Source organism: Lytechinus variegatus, chromosome 5, assembly GCF_018143015.1.
Source record: "Lytechinus variegatus isolate NC3 chromosome 5, Lvar_3.0, whole genome shotgun sequence".
In the NCBI taxonomy this organism is placed as follows: Eukaryota; Metazoa; Echinodermata; class Echinoidea; order Temnopleuroida; family Toxopneustidae; genus Lytechinus; species Lytechinus variegatus.
The window spans coordinates 35,293,145-35,309,133 of record NC_054744.1 but is presented as its reverse complement, the minus strand read 5'-3'; the positions used below and the strand labels follow the sequence as shown (position 1 = coordinate 35,309,133).

Sequence of the window (15,989 nt, the reverse complement as noted above, 5' to 3'; positions counted from 1 at the left end):
CAGTACATAGAGCACGCAATGAAACGTTAGGGAAGAGCGCCTGACAGCGTTGAGTAAGAAAATGTAATAACCTTTTTTACCTTTGCGTATATATAATTGTGTACAAATCATATGAGAGAAATAGTGAAGGGTTGAATGAATATATAATTTTTACATTTAAAGATTTTTTTCTTCAAATGTTTTTGCTCCAATAAGAGATGAATATATTTCAGAGTTTTCTGGGTTATGAAAGGTGGAATTATTCCCATACGCTGCCCTTGTGCCATCTCCAAAATCCCTTCTCTCATTTTCCCCATGTTTTATACACAGCATGTGCCGTTGTGCTGTGCTTTACTTACTCAACGCTAGTGGGTGCCCTTCCCCATGAGCATTTATCGAGCGTTTCAAATAATCGCTCAAGTGTCCCATCTTCCCCTTGTAGTATCTTTGCTTTTGATCATATCATTCAGCAGGAATTCAAATTTATAGGCACCTTGTCGAAAGTCAGAGCTGCATCTTTTTCGCAGGAATCCTGCCAGAAGCTTTTCATTACAAATAATATCACAATAACCCAAAAAAACAAACAATGGAGACGGCAAGAAGGCCGCAATGAAAAGACAAATAACATCCTTATAGCGGGATTCCTGCTATAAGACATGGCAGACTTTTTGACAAGTTGCTTTAAAGACAGAGGGCAATAAGAAAGTTAATGTGAAATTCCAAATGTGGTGAAGTCAGTGAAAGTTGATCTACGTGACTTTTCCAAACCTTTTACAGCATTCAATCAATATCAGTAAGCATGCATTGCAGGGAAAGTACACAGATAAACTTAAAATGAGACCACTGAAAACTAAATATCCATTCTAAATGCCAAAACAAAAATAAATGCTTTGCATAATTAAGTGAACTTACTCGAGCATTACTGGCAGTCAACCATGTTGGTTCTACAGCTCTCCTAGTAACTGTTCCTGCAGTGATGACCCTTGGAATGATAGCTCCGTAGAAACCATCATCATCATAATCAGGATTCCTCCGAACTGAAAGTGGTAGATCACCTCTTTCAAGGCCTACAACCATCTGAGAACTAAATATTAATTAACAGTATGGTTCATGGATAATCAGAAGGGAAAGGCAATGCTCATTCAATTTTTGCTAACAGCATTCACTCCTTGATTAAAAGAGTATCTGGATACCTACTGCACCACAGATAAAGCCCTCAAGACAGATTAATCATAAACGCCTGTTGTGGCAACGATCTGAAAATGAGCTCAATCAGAATCCTATCAAATGAAAAAATGTTCATATAAATGTATTTGTATAAATGAAAATATTTGCCAATTCTGGTAGAAAATGTGTGATTGAGAAATGGCATTCCAGCCAGGTGTTGGGTCTTTTCTTAAGCAATAATATACTGTCCCACATGTGCTAATCTGTGTTGGTAAGCTCAAGTGTGGTCATTATCTAGCTTAGATTTCATGATTTCACAGAGTGAGATGAATATTAACATACATATCAAGATTTGGCATAATATGGTCCCAATTAAACTTGATTTCAAATACTTTCTCAGGAAATCATTGTTTGCTCAACTCTTCTCTGTAGCTTTAACAAGACTTAGAACAGCTAAACACAGATGGGGTAACCATTCTAGGGGTCTCAATTTGGGTTAATGACAAGAATATAGAACTGTTTCTGTTACCTAATCCTCTTCTGTGCATTCCTCCAGAATGAGATGAACTTGTTGATTTCCAGGATCCTGTTGGCCTGAGCCCCGCCCCCAGATCCCAGGGTTCCATCCTCTACCTTGTTCAAGAAGTCCTTAGCGAGGGGATTACCCACATTGAACTCTGCTCCATCCTATATAATATACAACATCTTGTTAAGCCTCTCCAGACAAGCCCCAAAATATCAAGAACAAGAAGCCTTTCTTTTACAAAATATCAGTAGCTGTTATCTAAAAGAGTTGAAAGATTGATTTTATAATGAGCAAAAATTATGGGGCCCTACCAGCCGGTTGCATAACACTGCGCAATCATACCAAACTTAAAGGTCAAATGCAAGTGATGCACAATAAATATCAACTGTTTGATTGATTGTAACATGAAATGAAACAGTCCCACTTATCAGACGACCCCACATACTCTAGAAGGGGATTACCCATATCAAACTAAGAGCAATCCTAATCATTTCAATAGCATAGTGGTCCCTGCTCTACATCTCTACATGTTATAGTGCTCCACAATATAGTGATCAAATATGATCAGGCTTGAAGAACAAACAAATCTATGGTCAACCATGTAGAGCCTAAAAACAATCTGTGATTTTTAGCTACAGTAACGATGTTGCTGTTAAATAGATATCAGGGTGAAAATAAGCTGCTGAACTAAACTCTTACATCTACTTTCAAAATTGTACTTAAAGTGACCCAATATAGGAGTGAAATAACTTAAACCTTGTGAGGTAGTTTGTAGAACCAGCATCCTGGAATGTTGATGTCTTTGACAGGAAGTCTTCCACTATGACTTGGAGGTGATCTTGATGTCTAAATAACAAACATACAATAATATATGAAACAATATCTCCTCTAATTCAAGTAAAATCCTTCCGGGATTAAAAAGTACCAATAAAAGATGTTCAGAGAATATGTTTAAGCATGCTAAAACAGAATTGAGCCATAGCCATCACAATATTCATTTGTCTCTGCTATGGATAGGTGTATGGTGAAGGATAAATATATACTAACAAAATAATTTTCTTCACAAATTATTCTGAAGTAGTGTGGATTTAATAACAAATTGCACTTATATATCATATAATATATTCATTACTGAGAGAAGAGTAGATGTAAATATGCCAGCAAACTTATTGTTGCATCGAAGCATAGTGAGGTAAACGTATTATTAAAGGATGATAAAATATATTACTTCTTTGTATTTCAAGTTCAATTTTGACAAGGAAAAGATAAGAAAATCTCAGTAGATTTATGTTTTGGTCTTGGATAATGGATAATGGATATTATTGTTTAATGAATACATGTATATTAATAATCTAGTATTAGTAACATTTACCTTCATATATAAGTCATTTTTAAAAATCATTTTACTACCCCAAACTGAGTCATACCTTGGAAGTAATTCCCTTTGCAGTAATTTCATCAGCAATGTCATCACTGGAAACATTATCAGTCTGGGAAGACATCATGTCTTGCAGACTCCTATAGGAGATAATAATATAGGGCATTTATATTGCGCACATATCCACCTTGTAAGGTGTGTGTGTGTGTATTTGAGTTTTGTCAGACGTGTATCAATCAGATATGATTATTTACGTCTGGGACCGACCTTTAATGTCACCGTCCGAAAGACGTGACCAGGGCTCAAACCTCGAACCTCTGCATCAATTTGTAACTTCCCCACAGCTTGGATTACAGGCGCACGCCACAACGCCCAGGCGCTCCTATATCAATCAATCAATCACAATGAAGTGTCTTTGACAGTGATTGCCACTGACATACGTTATAAGCTATTGAAATGATTGCATGTGATTGGATGAGATCATATATGTCAGTCAACTAACTGAGGAGAGGATGCATACAACTATCCACAGACTGGAACATTACCCTTTGTGTGTTATGGAAACTCAATGTTCCAAGTTTATCATAAATAATGTTTTCTTCCGTCTATTATCATTCCATCAGTGCATGGGTATATCTCCTTCACAGAAAAATAAGAGCTTATATAACACAAATTGATTTACATATCACACTCAATTTGAAGAATGAAGAAAACCCTACGTCAGATTGAGAATGCAATGTTTCAAACCATTTCATTTTTAAAGTAAAATAAAACATCAATTTGATACATATGCATACACTATCATTTTCCAATCAGGTCAGTTCTGAAGCCCATCTTACAAAAAGTTGCGATTGATCCCATCAACTATGGACGGCCAGCAACGTCAACATCTAAAATACATGTTTGTTCAAAATATTTGCTAGAAATGACATTCATACATTCACTATTTTCTTGACAATTCAGTATGCTTTTTTTTTTTCAAAGGACATTGAACAAATTTCCTAAAGAAGAAATTATGAAATTGATGGATTTCCAAATACTTGAGATTGATCGAATCAATCGTAATGCTTTGTAAGACAGGGCCCTGGACCCCACAGCACAAGGCTTAGCAATTGATTTTGGGGCTTAATCTTAAGATTGATCATACACAATAATCAATGCAATCAATCATAGAAATTAGTCTCATGGTCACTCGCTAAGGTTTAGATTACAGGGTGCTGATTACAGATCAATTCTATCACACTCACTTCAAAGGGAAGGAGGGTCCAGGGTCAGTTCTGGGTTGATATTTACTCTCTGGTCTGCCAGGCACCAAGTAGCCCCACCCATGCTTACTGGTGTAGTGTAATGGATACCCATCCCACGTAAGACGCAGGAGCTTGGGAGTGATCCTAGTCTGTGAGCTGATCAGAGAAGGTCCAGGAGACCAGTCAGCATGAGACTTCTTGGGGCATAGCTCTCGGAACCAACTGCAATGAAGACAATGATAGTAAATAACATCAAACTGTGAGGTTAGGAAGATGGGTCAACAGTATGTCAGAACATTTTTCAATAATTGTTGATGTAGAACTCAATGATGAAGCATTAACTCTTCAAGCCTCACTGCATTAAGGTCAGCCATTCCAGAAGGGCTTGAGAAAGCAAACCATTTACGGTACATAACATATGCTACCTATGATAATTCATCATGGAAAATCTGCACTAGGAGTTGAACATAAAACCCAACATAAAAACCAACTATGATAATCCTAATTCTCATATTAATTTTGAACCCAAATCCCAAAATACTATCACCATGTTTTCTGAAATATTACGACAAGAGCAAATGTTGCAAGAGCAAATACCAGATTTGCAAAATTACCTATTCTTCTGAATGAAAAAATATCTTGCACTCAGTTGTGCACTTCCCTACCACTTACACAGGATATCCAGTCATATGCTGATTTACTTTGGGAATCCTTTCTGCCGTCTTTAGTACATCACCAACGCAAGTCTCTTCTGCATCTTCCTCACTTTCTTCCTCTTCATCTTTCACTTCTTTCTCCCTGGAACATTCCTCCTGTTTATCTTTCTTCTTTGTTCTTTCTGAATGAGGGATGGTCTTCCTGAGCCTGTAATCATCCACTGACCAATCTAATTCCCAGAGCCATGGGTCTTCACGGTACCTGCATCAATTACACAAAAAATGCATTTTGCTTTTGCTTTATCCAGAACTTTCAAATGATAAGTAACAAAACTTTTCTTACTTCTCATGAATAGATGCAGAATGTGCTTGATCAAACAAAGAATACATGCCAAGAGGTGATATTAAGCCTTTGGTAGTGACGATAATGGCGTTTGGTAATCCTAAAATTATTAAATCATATTTTCTATGTAATCTCAAGACGATTCTAGCAATAAAGGGTAAATATGAATTTCGACTTTTGGTGTCTCCTAGATATACGGTAACAATAAAGCAAGTGATAAAAAAAGCAATATCAAAATCTACATATATGAAATAACCAAACTGGGTTAACCTAAAATACAAGTTTATGGACTGCCAGTTGCCCACTCATTCACCAATCAACAATACTTATCCCGCTGCAAAAAAAATTAACCAAAAAATTTAAGTTGCGAAATGCAAATAGAAACATACAAAAATGTTATAAATTTTAATAAATTCATTTATACATTATAGTTGCCATGAATATTGATGAAATATTATGAAGCCCAGCATTCCATAGAAATGTTTTTTAAAATTCTAGTTTAGTTCAGTTTGGTTTAATTGTCAGAATACCTCCTGTAGTCCACATGTCTTGAGGACATATGCTGCAAGTCTCAAAGACTTTATCTATAAAGGATGACTCACTTATCCTGATGTAGCATGTTGCAAGCATCATTGGCAATGTGCATCAATGATTGCTTCATCTCTTGTTGCAGGTTGTCATAGGTCTCCTGGGCATCTCTCAGGTATCTGTCCCAGTTCTGATTGATAGGCAGGTAAGCCTGTCCCATCTCTAACATGGCTGCAAAGGTTACAGGGTGAGGGAACCTGGAAAATGCCATTTCACAGAAATACATTAATAATAATAATAATAATAAAAACAACAACAATAATAATAAACAATTCTTGTATCACTCACAAGATATAACATCTCTAGATCTATGCGCTTCAATAAGACCTAGATATAATAACCTAACTTTAGCCTAGCGACATTACAATGCACAAGTATTTCTAGGAATTAATTCCTGCCAGGTACCCATTTCCCTCACCTGGGTTGAGTGGAGCACAATGTAGACCAATTTCTTGCTGACGGAAGTTACACCAAGGCTGGGACCTGGGGCTGGGATTTGAACCCACAACACTCTCTTGGGATGCTGTTCACAAGTGACCTTTGACCTGCATGAACTTTCAACATTTTTCTGGTCTTCATGTGCTGCTATAACACAATTTCCTTTCAGGGAATCGCAATTTTGATGACTTAGCATTATTCTTGAGCTTACCTTGAATACCAACAATATACTGGGACAGGTTTGAATTCCTTAAAGTCTTGGATAAATATACAAATTTAAATGGATGTACAAGATCATGCTTTCCTAAATGATTTTTGTATTGAAACTCATTTTCTAGTCCTGCAGTGGTATACCTATTTACCTTTCAAGAAACATAGGAAGAAGCTTGCTGATAATCTGGTGTGTTGCAGCAACATCTTGAGCACAGTATGTCATTAGAGACTATTCAAGAATAAAATTAAAACAAATGAAATACATATTTGGAGAGACTACAAGAACCAGACAAATCTGTTGAAGTATATTTATATCACATTTGGAATGGAAAAAAGAACATGAACTTGCTGAGAGTAGGTGGAGTATTGGTGATCTCATGGAAACTTACATAAGCCTAAATAACATTTTCTCTTTGCTACACCCTGTCTGCAAGTCTAAGTTTAATTAGGAGTTCAATGAATTCTGTAGAAAATAAAGCAAATTTTTCCCCTCTTTTTTCTTTCAGATCACTTGATTTTGTAATAATTCCTATCCCCATATCTTTTTTGTTGTCTTTGTTTCATTGGTGGGGCAAATTTGACCCCTCACTATTTTTTAACATGCTTTATAAAAAATCATTCATATTCATATACAAAGGGGAAAGTGATAAATGTTTAAACAAACATATTTCAAAGTAAAACAAGGTTTTACTCTTAAAAAAAAGTCACAGTAAGGGAACATTGAACATCTTTGATAATTTCAAACAGAAAAAACATTAATTTATTGAATGAAATCTCTTTGGATGCATGAATGTGCTTTGTAAAGTTTGACATTTGATATTGATAACGAGTGTTAAATATAATCACCTGAAAATCTGATCGAATATCAGTCATGCTCCCAGTGACAAAGGTGTCCCTCTTGCTCTTATCAAGTAGTCTGCCATCTTCATTATACAGTCTGTATACATCCGCTAGATTGTTAGGACTGCTTTCTGCTAACCATGCAGTGGCCTGTATACCAAATTATTGAATTCATATGTTATTATAGATCCAACTGAAATGCATATATATATATATATATATATATATATATATATATATACATACATATATATATACAGATTATCATTAATTTGTTAAACAAATATTGACATTTTTTGTCCTGAAATGGATTTACCTTGCTTGATTTTTTCTTGAGATGTACTCTTGCTTCAAAGAAGCTAGATTCTACATTACGAGGGTATTCTGGAGAGCAATTTGTCAAAATTTGTCGTCCGATCTGCCAACTTTTCTTCATTTTGACTGGCTGAGAAGCACAGTTTCTATGGGAACTGTTGGATAAAAAGTCAGACAAGTCCTTTGGTGAAATGCTCCCCAGATTGAAATAACGCAATCATTAATAAAAGATTATCAGACTTCCACCATTACCATTGTAATCACTAAAATCACTAAAAAAAAACTTACTGGAGTCCCAAAGGATTTCTTATTGTGCTTTTTCTGGATCCAGGGTGCAGCAGTACGCCCTCCCCCTCTTTCATTGACCTGCCACAGCGCCCTCTGGAGGGTCGTCTGACCTGATACACACATATGAAGGCTCAGAGTGTCCAGGAAACGAGTCTTTGTACCCTGGCAAGAAATCAGACATGTTTAATGAATACAACGTAGGAGAAGTGTAATCATTTTACAATAGACTCAAAGTAAGAACAAGTTCACATACAACTTTATGATAATGAAAATTTTTCATTATCAATTCTTTTAACACAAGTAAAGTTTCAAAACCTTTCTAACTGAACAAATTACTCTAAATGACAGTTGTGGCAACAATCTAAGAAAAATTCAACAGAATCAAATAAAAATAATCATCCAACTGTTGTACATATGTGCCATATTACTCTTGTATAAAATTTGTAATTTCTGGACAAAATAAACATTGCATTCCAGTGAGGTGCAAGGTCTTTTTCCAGGCATTTCAAATACTCTGACAACAACATAAAAGAATCTTCAGTGTGATAGTTTTACAGCATAGATTTTGTTGTTCCAGTGTTATTTAGAGAATGGAAGAGAAAAGGGGGTAAATAAAGAGAACAGGTGAGAGCATTTTGGTACCCTGTAAAAAGTCTGTGCTGCATCTATTAGCAAGAATCCCACTCTAGAAGTACTTTGTGTCTTTTCATAGTGGCTTTCGTGCATTCTCAATTGTTTTGTCTATGATGGAATGTGATAATTTATAATGACAGGGTACCTTACAGAGAGAATGGTCTTGAGTGTAACAATTTGTCTCTAACCTGCAAGAGATACTGTTCTTTGATAAAGCTTCTGTCAAAGCTCACATTATGTCCAACTATCAATCTCTCTGTCCATTTCTTACTGGGTGGTTTAATAGAGCCTTTCTTAGTCTCTAAAGGAATGAGATCTGGAAGGGTCATCTTCTGAGATAGGGAAAGATGATCTTCAATCAGTCGAGGACTACACCATGAATACCTGGTGAAAACGATAAAAAACAAAAGTAACTCCTATGTATAGCATCATATACTACCCTTTCACACAATAAAAAAAATCGTAATTTGAATGATGATTCCAGTGAAAAATAAGGTTAATGACGAATATTTAGCCCGTATGAAACCAAACTAGATCATGATTAGAATCACAAATTCTAATCACCATCACAAAGTCAAATTCTACTTCGGAGGTGAATTCCAGTTAAGTTTCACTCAAATTACAGTACGAATTCTGGGTGTGAAAGGCTTGACTGCAAAAACATCTTTTTGGTGAAGAGCTTAATTGACCGTTCAAGCACTTCCGTAGATAATACAATTGTCATGCACTCATCATACTTTGTATTTGCGATGCAGTGCTTTGATCGACCAAGGACACATACCGTCTTCACTCGGGAATTTGAATTCAAATCAGTTTTCGAGTGAGCATGTGAAAGGTCTGATGATTCTAAAGACCGATTGCAATCAATATTACAATGATGATTGAAGATTCATGTGTGAAATTAGGAGTGAAAAGTCACATTTTCATACTAAATCTCAAAATAAATGCTTTATGAGAGAAAGTAAAGAAGAAATCAGATTTCATTCCCTACTTAATCCTCACTTTATAATTGTGTGCTCTTCATTTTACCATGCACTTGTTGAAACTGCTACAGCCAATGTAGGATAATTGCCTTCAGCAACGCAACACTCCATGTCAAAGACAAGACTTTGGTCTTCTGGAAAATCAGCAGGAACAGGTGTCTCATTTTCAACATACCTAGTCGTGACAAAAATGTGGGAAATATTTTGGTGTTCATGTATATCTAGTAATTTTAAAATACTTGTCAAGTCCATCTTATCACTTTATGCCTTTTTCAGACCATAAACATCACCATGGGACCCTGAATTGAATTACCCATAAAGAGACTACACTCCTTCCTATTATAAAACTGCCTCAAGGCCTAACTAGAAAGTCAAGGAAAATCAGAATAGAAGGAAAAATAATTCATCACTAATATTTAAAGGGGAATCCAGCCTTGGTCATAAAAGTTGTGTTGGGAAGGAGAAAAATAAATTAAACAGAATGGTGAAAGTTTGAAAGAAATCGGACAAGCAATAAGGAAGTTATAGCTGCTTTAAAATTGAGATCACTAATACTATGTAGATTTCAAATTGGCAACTGAGTAAGTAAATTATGACAAGGGGCAAGGACAACTTTCCCCATAGGCCATGTACTTTATTATCAGGGATTTGTGGTTTTCTCCTAAGTACCCATTCCCCTGGGGCAGTAATCTAAATATAACCCAGGGAGTATATTGTTTTATGTCCTCGTGAAAGAAAAATATAATTTGAAATAAAACTTTTGGGAAAAATGACATTTTAGCCATAATGTGTATTGGAGTACATGGAAGAGTAGTCCTTGCCTTACATCACTATCACATCCCATATGCGGCCAATTTGAAGTCTCCATGGGTATAGTGATTACCAATATTTACAACTTTTAAAAATTCATAATTTTCTTGTTGTTTGTCCAATATTGTTCAAACTTCCACCAATCAACTTGTCTGATTTTTCTTTTCCTTATAAAAACAAGTTTTTATTTGGGTTGGATTCCCCTTTAACTTGCATGAGCCCAGCCTAAATGACTGTAGTCTTGGCATGTAATTAAAATGGTAATTGAAAGACTTAAAATGAAAACAGGCCTCAGTAGAAGAACTACATGTAGCAACAAAATCAAAACAAATAATTGGTGCCTTAACCTCAACAAGCTTTTAAGCGTCTATCTCCATTTTATGTTCTTTTTTATGGTTGAAATAACATTACATGTACTTCATAAAACACTCACTTTGTCCATCCTTCTTTGAAAATCCAGTCTTCAGGCATGGGAGGAGGGAGTGTTTCTGCAAGTTCCTGAGCCATGTCAAGATAGGAAACACTCTGCTTGTTGGCAAGAATCTGGAAATGCTCATCAATGCTACTACCAAAGAGTCTTGGAAGTTTGAAATCAACATCCTGTAAGACGGAACCTTCTTTTCCCCACAGCCCATGCTTCTGAAGATGTTGCTTGGTTTTCTCCAAGAGCTCATCATCAATGGATTCCACAACCTCTTTGACCTTTGACCTGCTTGAAGCCTTCCTGCGCTGGAAGTTGAATATCTGCTGATGAAGCTCTTTTGAAAGCATCTGAATGTTGATTGCATTCATTCTCAATTGGGAGGAGTCTGATGGCGAATCAGCTGGTGTCGATGATGATGGTGATGATGATGATGAATACGATTCCACTTGTTTGGAACTTGCACTGCCATCACTGGGCAAGTGTTTTCTGACAGACGTTGTTGACAATGGTAATGAACCTGTGGATCCATTTAACTTTGGTAGTATTTTCCTAAGCAACACAGCATTGGGCGAGCAATAGAGATGCCTGTAATGGATCGATCTGCAGAAAGTGCATACTGTATTAACCATTGATTTCTTACAACTGTTTCCCACAATAGACATGTTGATGATGAAGGGCAAACCTGGCAGCTGAAGCATCTGTTGCTGACAAGGGGTTTGTCATTATCTGTTCATCCCTAGTGAATTAAAAAAGGTAGAAAGAAAACACAAATAAAACCATGGCAGTGTATATTGTATAATGCCACAAAATACTCTTTAGCGCAAGTCAGTCAGAAATATCTTTTCTGTATTCTAAATACATACATTTATTTAGCAGTGTGCAACACTGGCACCAGTCCAATAGTTCCAGTCCAGTAAAAATTGCTGTCGGGCCAGTAACTTTTCAGAAATAGAAAATTTACTGGTCCGACATGAGTAAAAAATATATCAAACAAATTTGCTTCTCTTTTGTAAATCAAAAGATTTTGTTGATACATATGTTATCTGGTGGCCCCTTTTATAAGCCTTGCTTCTCCAGGGTCACCTTACCATCATTGTAATTTCCCTTCATTGTTGTTAATTTGTTTGTATTGTTTTTGTATTTGATGGTTAAACAATAAATTGAATTGAATTGAATTGAAATTGAATAACAAGTGGAATGCCTCTGGCACTCTCACCTGCATTACACGATTCAATATAGCAGCAGTGTTTTCATTGCTGCTATGCATGCTGCTATTGACCCTAAATGACCTTTGACCTTGGTCATGTGACCTGAAACTTGCACAGGATGTTCAAGGTTGTTCAATTGCTCTTAAGTCAAAGTTTCATGAACTAGATCCACAAAATTTTCGAGATATTACAATTCCACAAATTCCCCCAACATGGCCAAAGTTCATTGACCCTAAAGTGACCTTTGACCTTGGTAATGTGACCTGAAACTCAAGCAAGATCTTCAGTGATACACCATTACCCTTATGTCTAAGTTTCATGAATTAGGTCAATATAGTTATGACAACATTTCCAAAGCTTAACCTTGGTCCAGATTTCGATATTGATTCCCCCAACATGGTCTAGGTTCATTGACCCTAAATGACCTTTGGCTTTGACCTTGGTCATGTGACCTGAAAGTCAGGCAGAATGTTCAGTAATACTTGATTACCATTACATGTATATCTAAGTTTCATGAACTAGGTCCACATACTACGTTATGACTTTTCAAAATCTTAACCTTGGTTAAAAACATTACAAATTGAACAATCTTTAAAATATTAGTTCTGCAGCTACGGTGGTTCAAGCCACGACCACTTAGTTTGATTCAGTTTATACATTTTATGTAGACCTTGTGACTTTTATTTTATTGTGCAAATTGATTTATATCAAATGTAGTGAATACATAAATTGTACTATCATTGTAAAGATTCAATGATAGAGAAAAAATGAAGTGCATTGTTCCCAGGTTGTGTGGACTTTTTTCTTTGATCACACAGTACACACAAAATGAAGTAAAAAATCAAGCTCATAACAAGCTCAGATACAAAACAATAATTTTTTTTCTCTTAATTGAATTCTCAAAATCTAGAGTATGCAGGCCCCAAATTCACTTTATTTCTGTTTTCTCTGTTGCAGCATACTGCAGCAGAAGATATCAAAGAAAATAAAAAATGTCCTGTAAGAACAAACAGCCCCTTTCACAATTGATGTATGACCATTCGTGACCTTTTGGTCACGTGACAGGCTGCAACAGGCATCAATCGCTATTCATCTCATACGTTCGCCCAGAGGCTTTCACAAATGAAACAACTGTTATACAACAAATCATCACAAACTGGACTCTCCAAAAAAGGAGAAGTTCTATCTTGTTTGTTCTCCTTTTATTCTGTTTGAATCTTTTTAATTTATTTCTCATTTTTCTTTGCTTTGTTTGATTTATTCTTCATTTTTCTTCTTTTATTTTTTCCCTTTATTTTTCTTAACTATGTCTTTATTTCTGCTTTTCTTTTTCTTTCCTTTTATTTCTTTTTTCCTTTTTCTGTCTTTCTTCCTTCACTTTTAAGTAATCTATTTATTTCTTCCTTATTTTTTTTTCTTTCATTCTCTCATCTTTATATATGCTTTTCTTTTTTATTCATTCATTTTCTTTTTCTTCTTTCCCTTAATCTTTAATTTTTTCTTTTCATTTTGTTTTTTATTTCATTTGTTCGTTTGTTCTTTCATTTTTTTTTATTTCTGCTTTCTAACACTAGTTTTTGTCTTATTTAGTTTCTTTCATTTTTATTTCACTCATTCTTTTTTCATTCATTCTTCATTTACTCTCTTTCTTTACTTTATTTCTCTATTAATTTTTTTCTTTATTCTTTCCATTATAATTTTTTTTTTTTTTCTTTTCCCTGACTTTTTATTTTCCCTTTTTTGTTCTTTTTATTTCTTTCTTTGTATCTACCTTTCTTTCCTTTGTCTTTCTGTAGTCTTTATTGTTGCATTAACTTTCCTTTCATTTTTTTCTCTCTCATCTTTCTTTGTTTCATTTTCCTTTTTTCTCTCTTCCTTCACTTTTTACATTTTTATTCCCTTTTTTCTCTTTCTTTCTTTCTTATTTTATTTTATTTGTTTTTTCTAACTTTTTTTTCTTTTTTGGTTCCTTATTCATTTATCTTCTCCTTTTCAATCTTTTTATTTTGTTCTTTTATTATTTTCTTTTCTTTATTTTTTTGTTCATTTTTTTTCTTCTTCACTTTATCACTGATAATCGTTCTATTTCTTTCTCCATTTTCCTTCTTTTATTCATTCTTTTTAAGTTCTTTTTGCTTGCCTCTTTTGTTTACTGCTTATTTCTTTATTTTCTGCTTTGTTCCTTTCATTTTTTATTTATTTCTGCTTCATTTTGACCCTTATCTGTCTTCTTACTTTAATACCTACTTAATTTCTTTCTTCATATTTTATTCTTTATTCGTACCAGCTTTTTCTTTTCTTTCTTTCTTTACTTTGTGCACGTGTCTCAAAACAATAGAATCAGTCATTGCGTATAAATGCCTAATTCGTGCAATGCGCCAGAAACAGTGTACATGCAGCTTCTATGAATATGATATAAAACTGCCAAAAAAAATAAAGTGCATTTATTTTAAAAATGGGACATGCATGTCATGCCTCATGCAGAGCTACCAAGTCTCATGCACTATGCGTGAGACTCAAGCATTTTGGACTCTTGTTCATCCCCTCAAATCTCTGTCTCATGCAACTATCACAGCCTATCTCCATACATTGTCATTGTAGGCCTACACAATGTCTGTGATCTCACTCAGATTCACAGAAAATCTCACACATAGCTGGTCTTTGTTAGGGAGTTCAGTGACTTTTTGAAATCTTGAAGAATCCCAACAAATTTGATATCATTGGAAAGCTTGTGAAATAAGAAAATAATGATGCCTCTATCAACTCATTGTCTGATATATTGACAGAGATATTCCAATTTACAGGGGGAAATATGCAGAGTTTTATTCTGTCAAAAAGAAAATTAAAATCTTGTTTGAGTTGGGAGACAGTTGCTTAATGAAATCTTGAAGGAATCCCAACAAATTTGGTACCATTGGAAAGCTTGTGAAATAAGAAAAAGAATGGTGTGTAAATCAACTCATGATATCAAATATTGAGATATTTCTCTTTAAATGGGAGAATGTGCAGATTTTTTACAGCAAAAAGTAGATTTTCATAACTTACACAAAATGCAATAAATGGGACTGTATAATACTTTTTTTAAAAGTGCAATGCGCTGCTATGCGGGGCAAAGCATGTCCTTGAATTATCATGATTATACATCATTTTTTTCATAAAACTTCAATGTTTCTCATGGTATAGGTTTCTATAGGGTTTTTCCCCCTCCTTTAATGGCTTCACATTTGTTTTATACATGGGTGCACAGACAGATACAAATTCTGAAAGTGGCATTTTCACCTAACTCCCTATCTTTGTCTTGCCGGCATCTCTGCTCATGGCCTGGGTGTGTTGTCGAACTTGAAGAAGGGGGCAGTCCTAAGTTCTCCTAACAGAGATAAGAATGCATTAAAAAGATTTTCACAATACCCATTTGCAAGGATTTTAGCCGAGCGTCTTCTTAGACTCAGTGAGATAACATAAAAGATAAGAACAAAGTAAAGATAGGAACGTTTTCAGAATATCACCCCGGCCCGCAAAGCCAAAGCTTGGGCTACGGCACGCCTTGGCCCTTGCGGGCCGGTCCGGAGCTCCCTGCGGCCGCTGCCTGGCCAGGGTTAAGACGTTTCTGCATGCAGGCGACCACTTTATAAAGCTTTCTAAACCTCCATACATCCACACAAATTTGGAAAAACGTTTAAGTCTATAAATATTCATGCAAATATTTTAAAAGAGATTTCTATAATTTAGAAAACAGACGCATTTCTCACCGTATTCAGGAATGACCGCGATCCTTTTCAACTAGAGCGCGCTAAAGGTGTCTTACAGCACACAAATAAAAATCTAAATTACTATCTAAATTCCTCGATCCCATATCCAGCATGTCCAGGGCCCATTATCTCTATGGGCCCATATGAGAACTATTCTTCCGGGGGGGCAGTCAATTGCATTGCTGTACACATGCTTGACCAAAT

General features: G+C 35.4%; 1 protein-coding gene across 1 annotated transcript in view; it reads right to left on the bottom strand.

The window, feature by feature from the left end:
- Positions 1–15,848, bottom strand: part of LOC121415432 (DNA polymerase subunit gamma-1-like) — a 29,732-nt gene extending 13,884 nt beyond the window's left edge. The window contains exons 1-14 of the mRNA XM_041608635.1: positions 15,786–15,848; positions 10,838–11,564; positions 9,641–9,769; positions 8,800–8,995; positions 7,979–8,140; positions 7,382–7,525; positions 6,685–6,764; positions 5,899–6,081; positions 4,970–5,215; positions 4,298–4,519; positions 3,100–3,190; positions 2,429–2,518; positions 1,676–1,833; positions 892–1,063 (exon numbers count right to left, since the gene is read on the bottom strand). Coding sequence (XP_041464569.1) covers positions 892–1,063; positions 1,676–1,833; positions 2,429–2,518; positions 3,100–3,190; positions 4,298–4,519; positions 4,970–5,215; positions 5,899–6,081; positions 6,685–6,764; positions 7,382–7,525; positions 7,979–8,140; positions 8,800–8,995; positions 9,641–9,769; positions 10,838–11,526 — 2,562 coding nt within the window. The 5' untranslated portion in view covers positions 11,527–11,564; positions 15,786–15,848. The remainder of the gene's footprint in view (positions 1–891; positions 1,064–1,675; positions 1,834–2,428; positions 2,519–3,099; positions 3,191–4,297; positions 4,520–4,969; positions 5,216–5,898; positions 6,082–6,684; positions 6,765–7,381; positions 7,526–7,978; positions 8,141–8,799; positions 8,996–9,640; positions 9,770–10,837; positions 11,565–15,785) is intronic.
- Between the last annotated feature and the right edge of the window lie 141 nt (positions 15,849–15,989).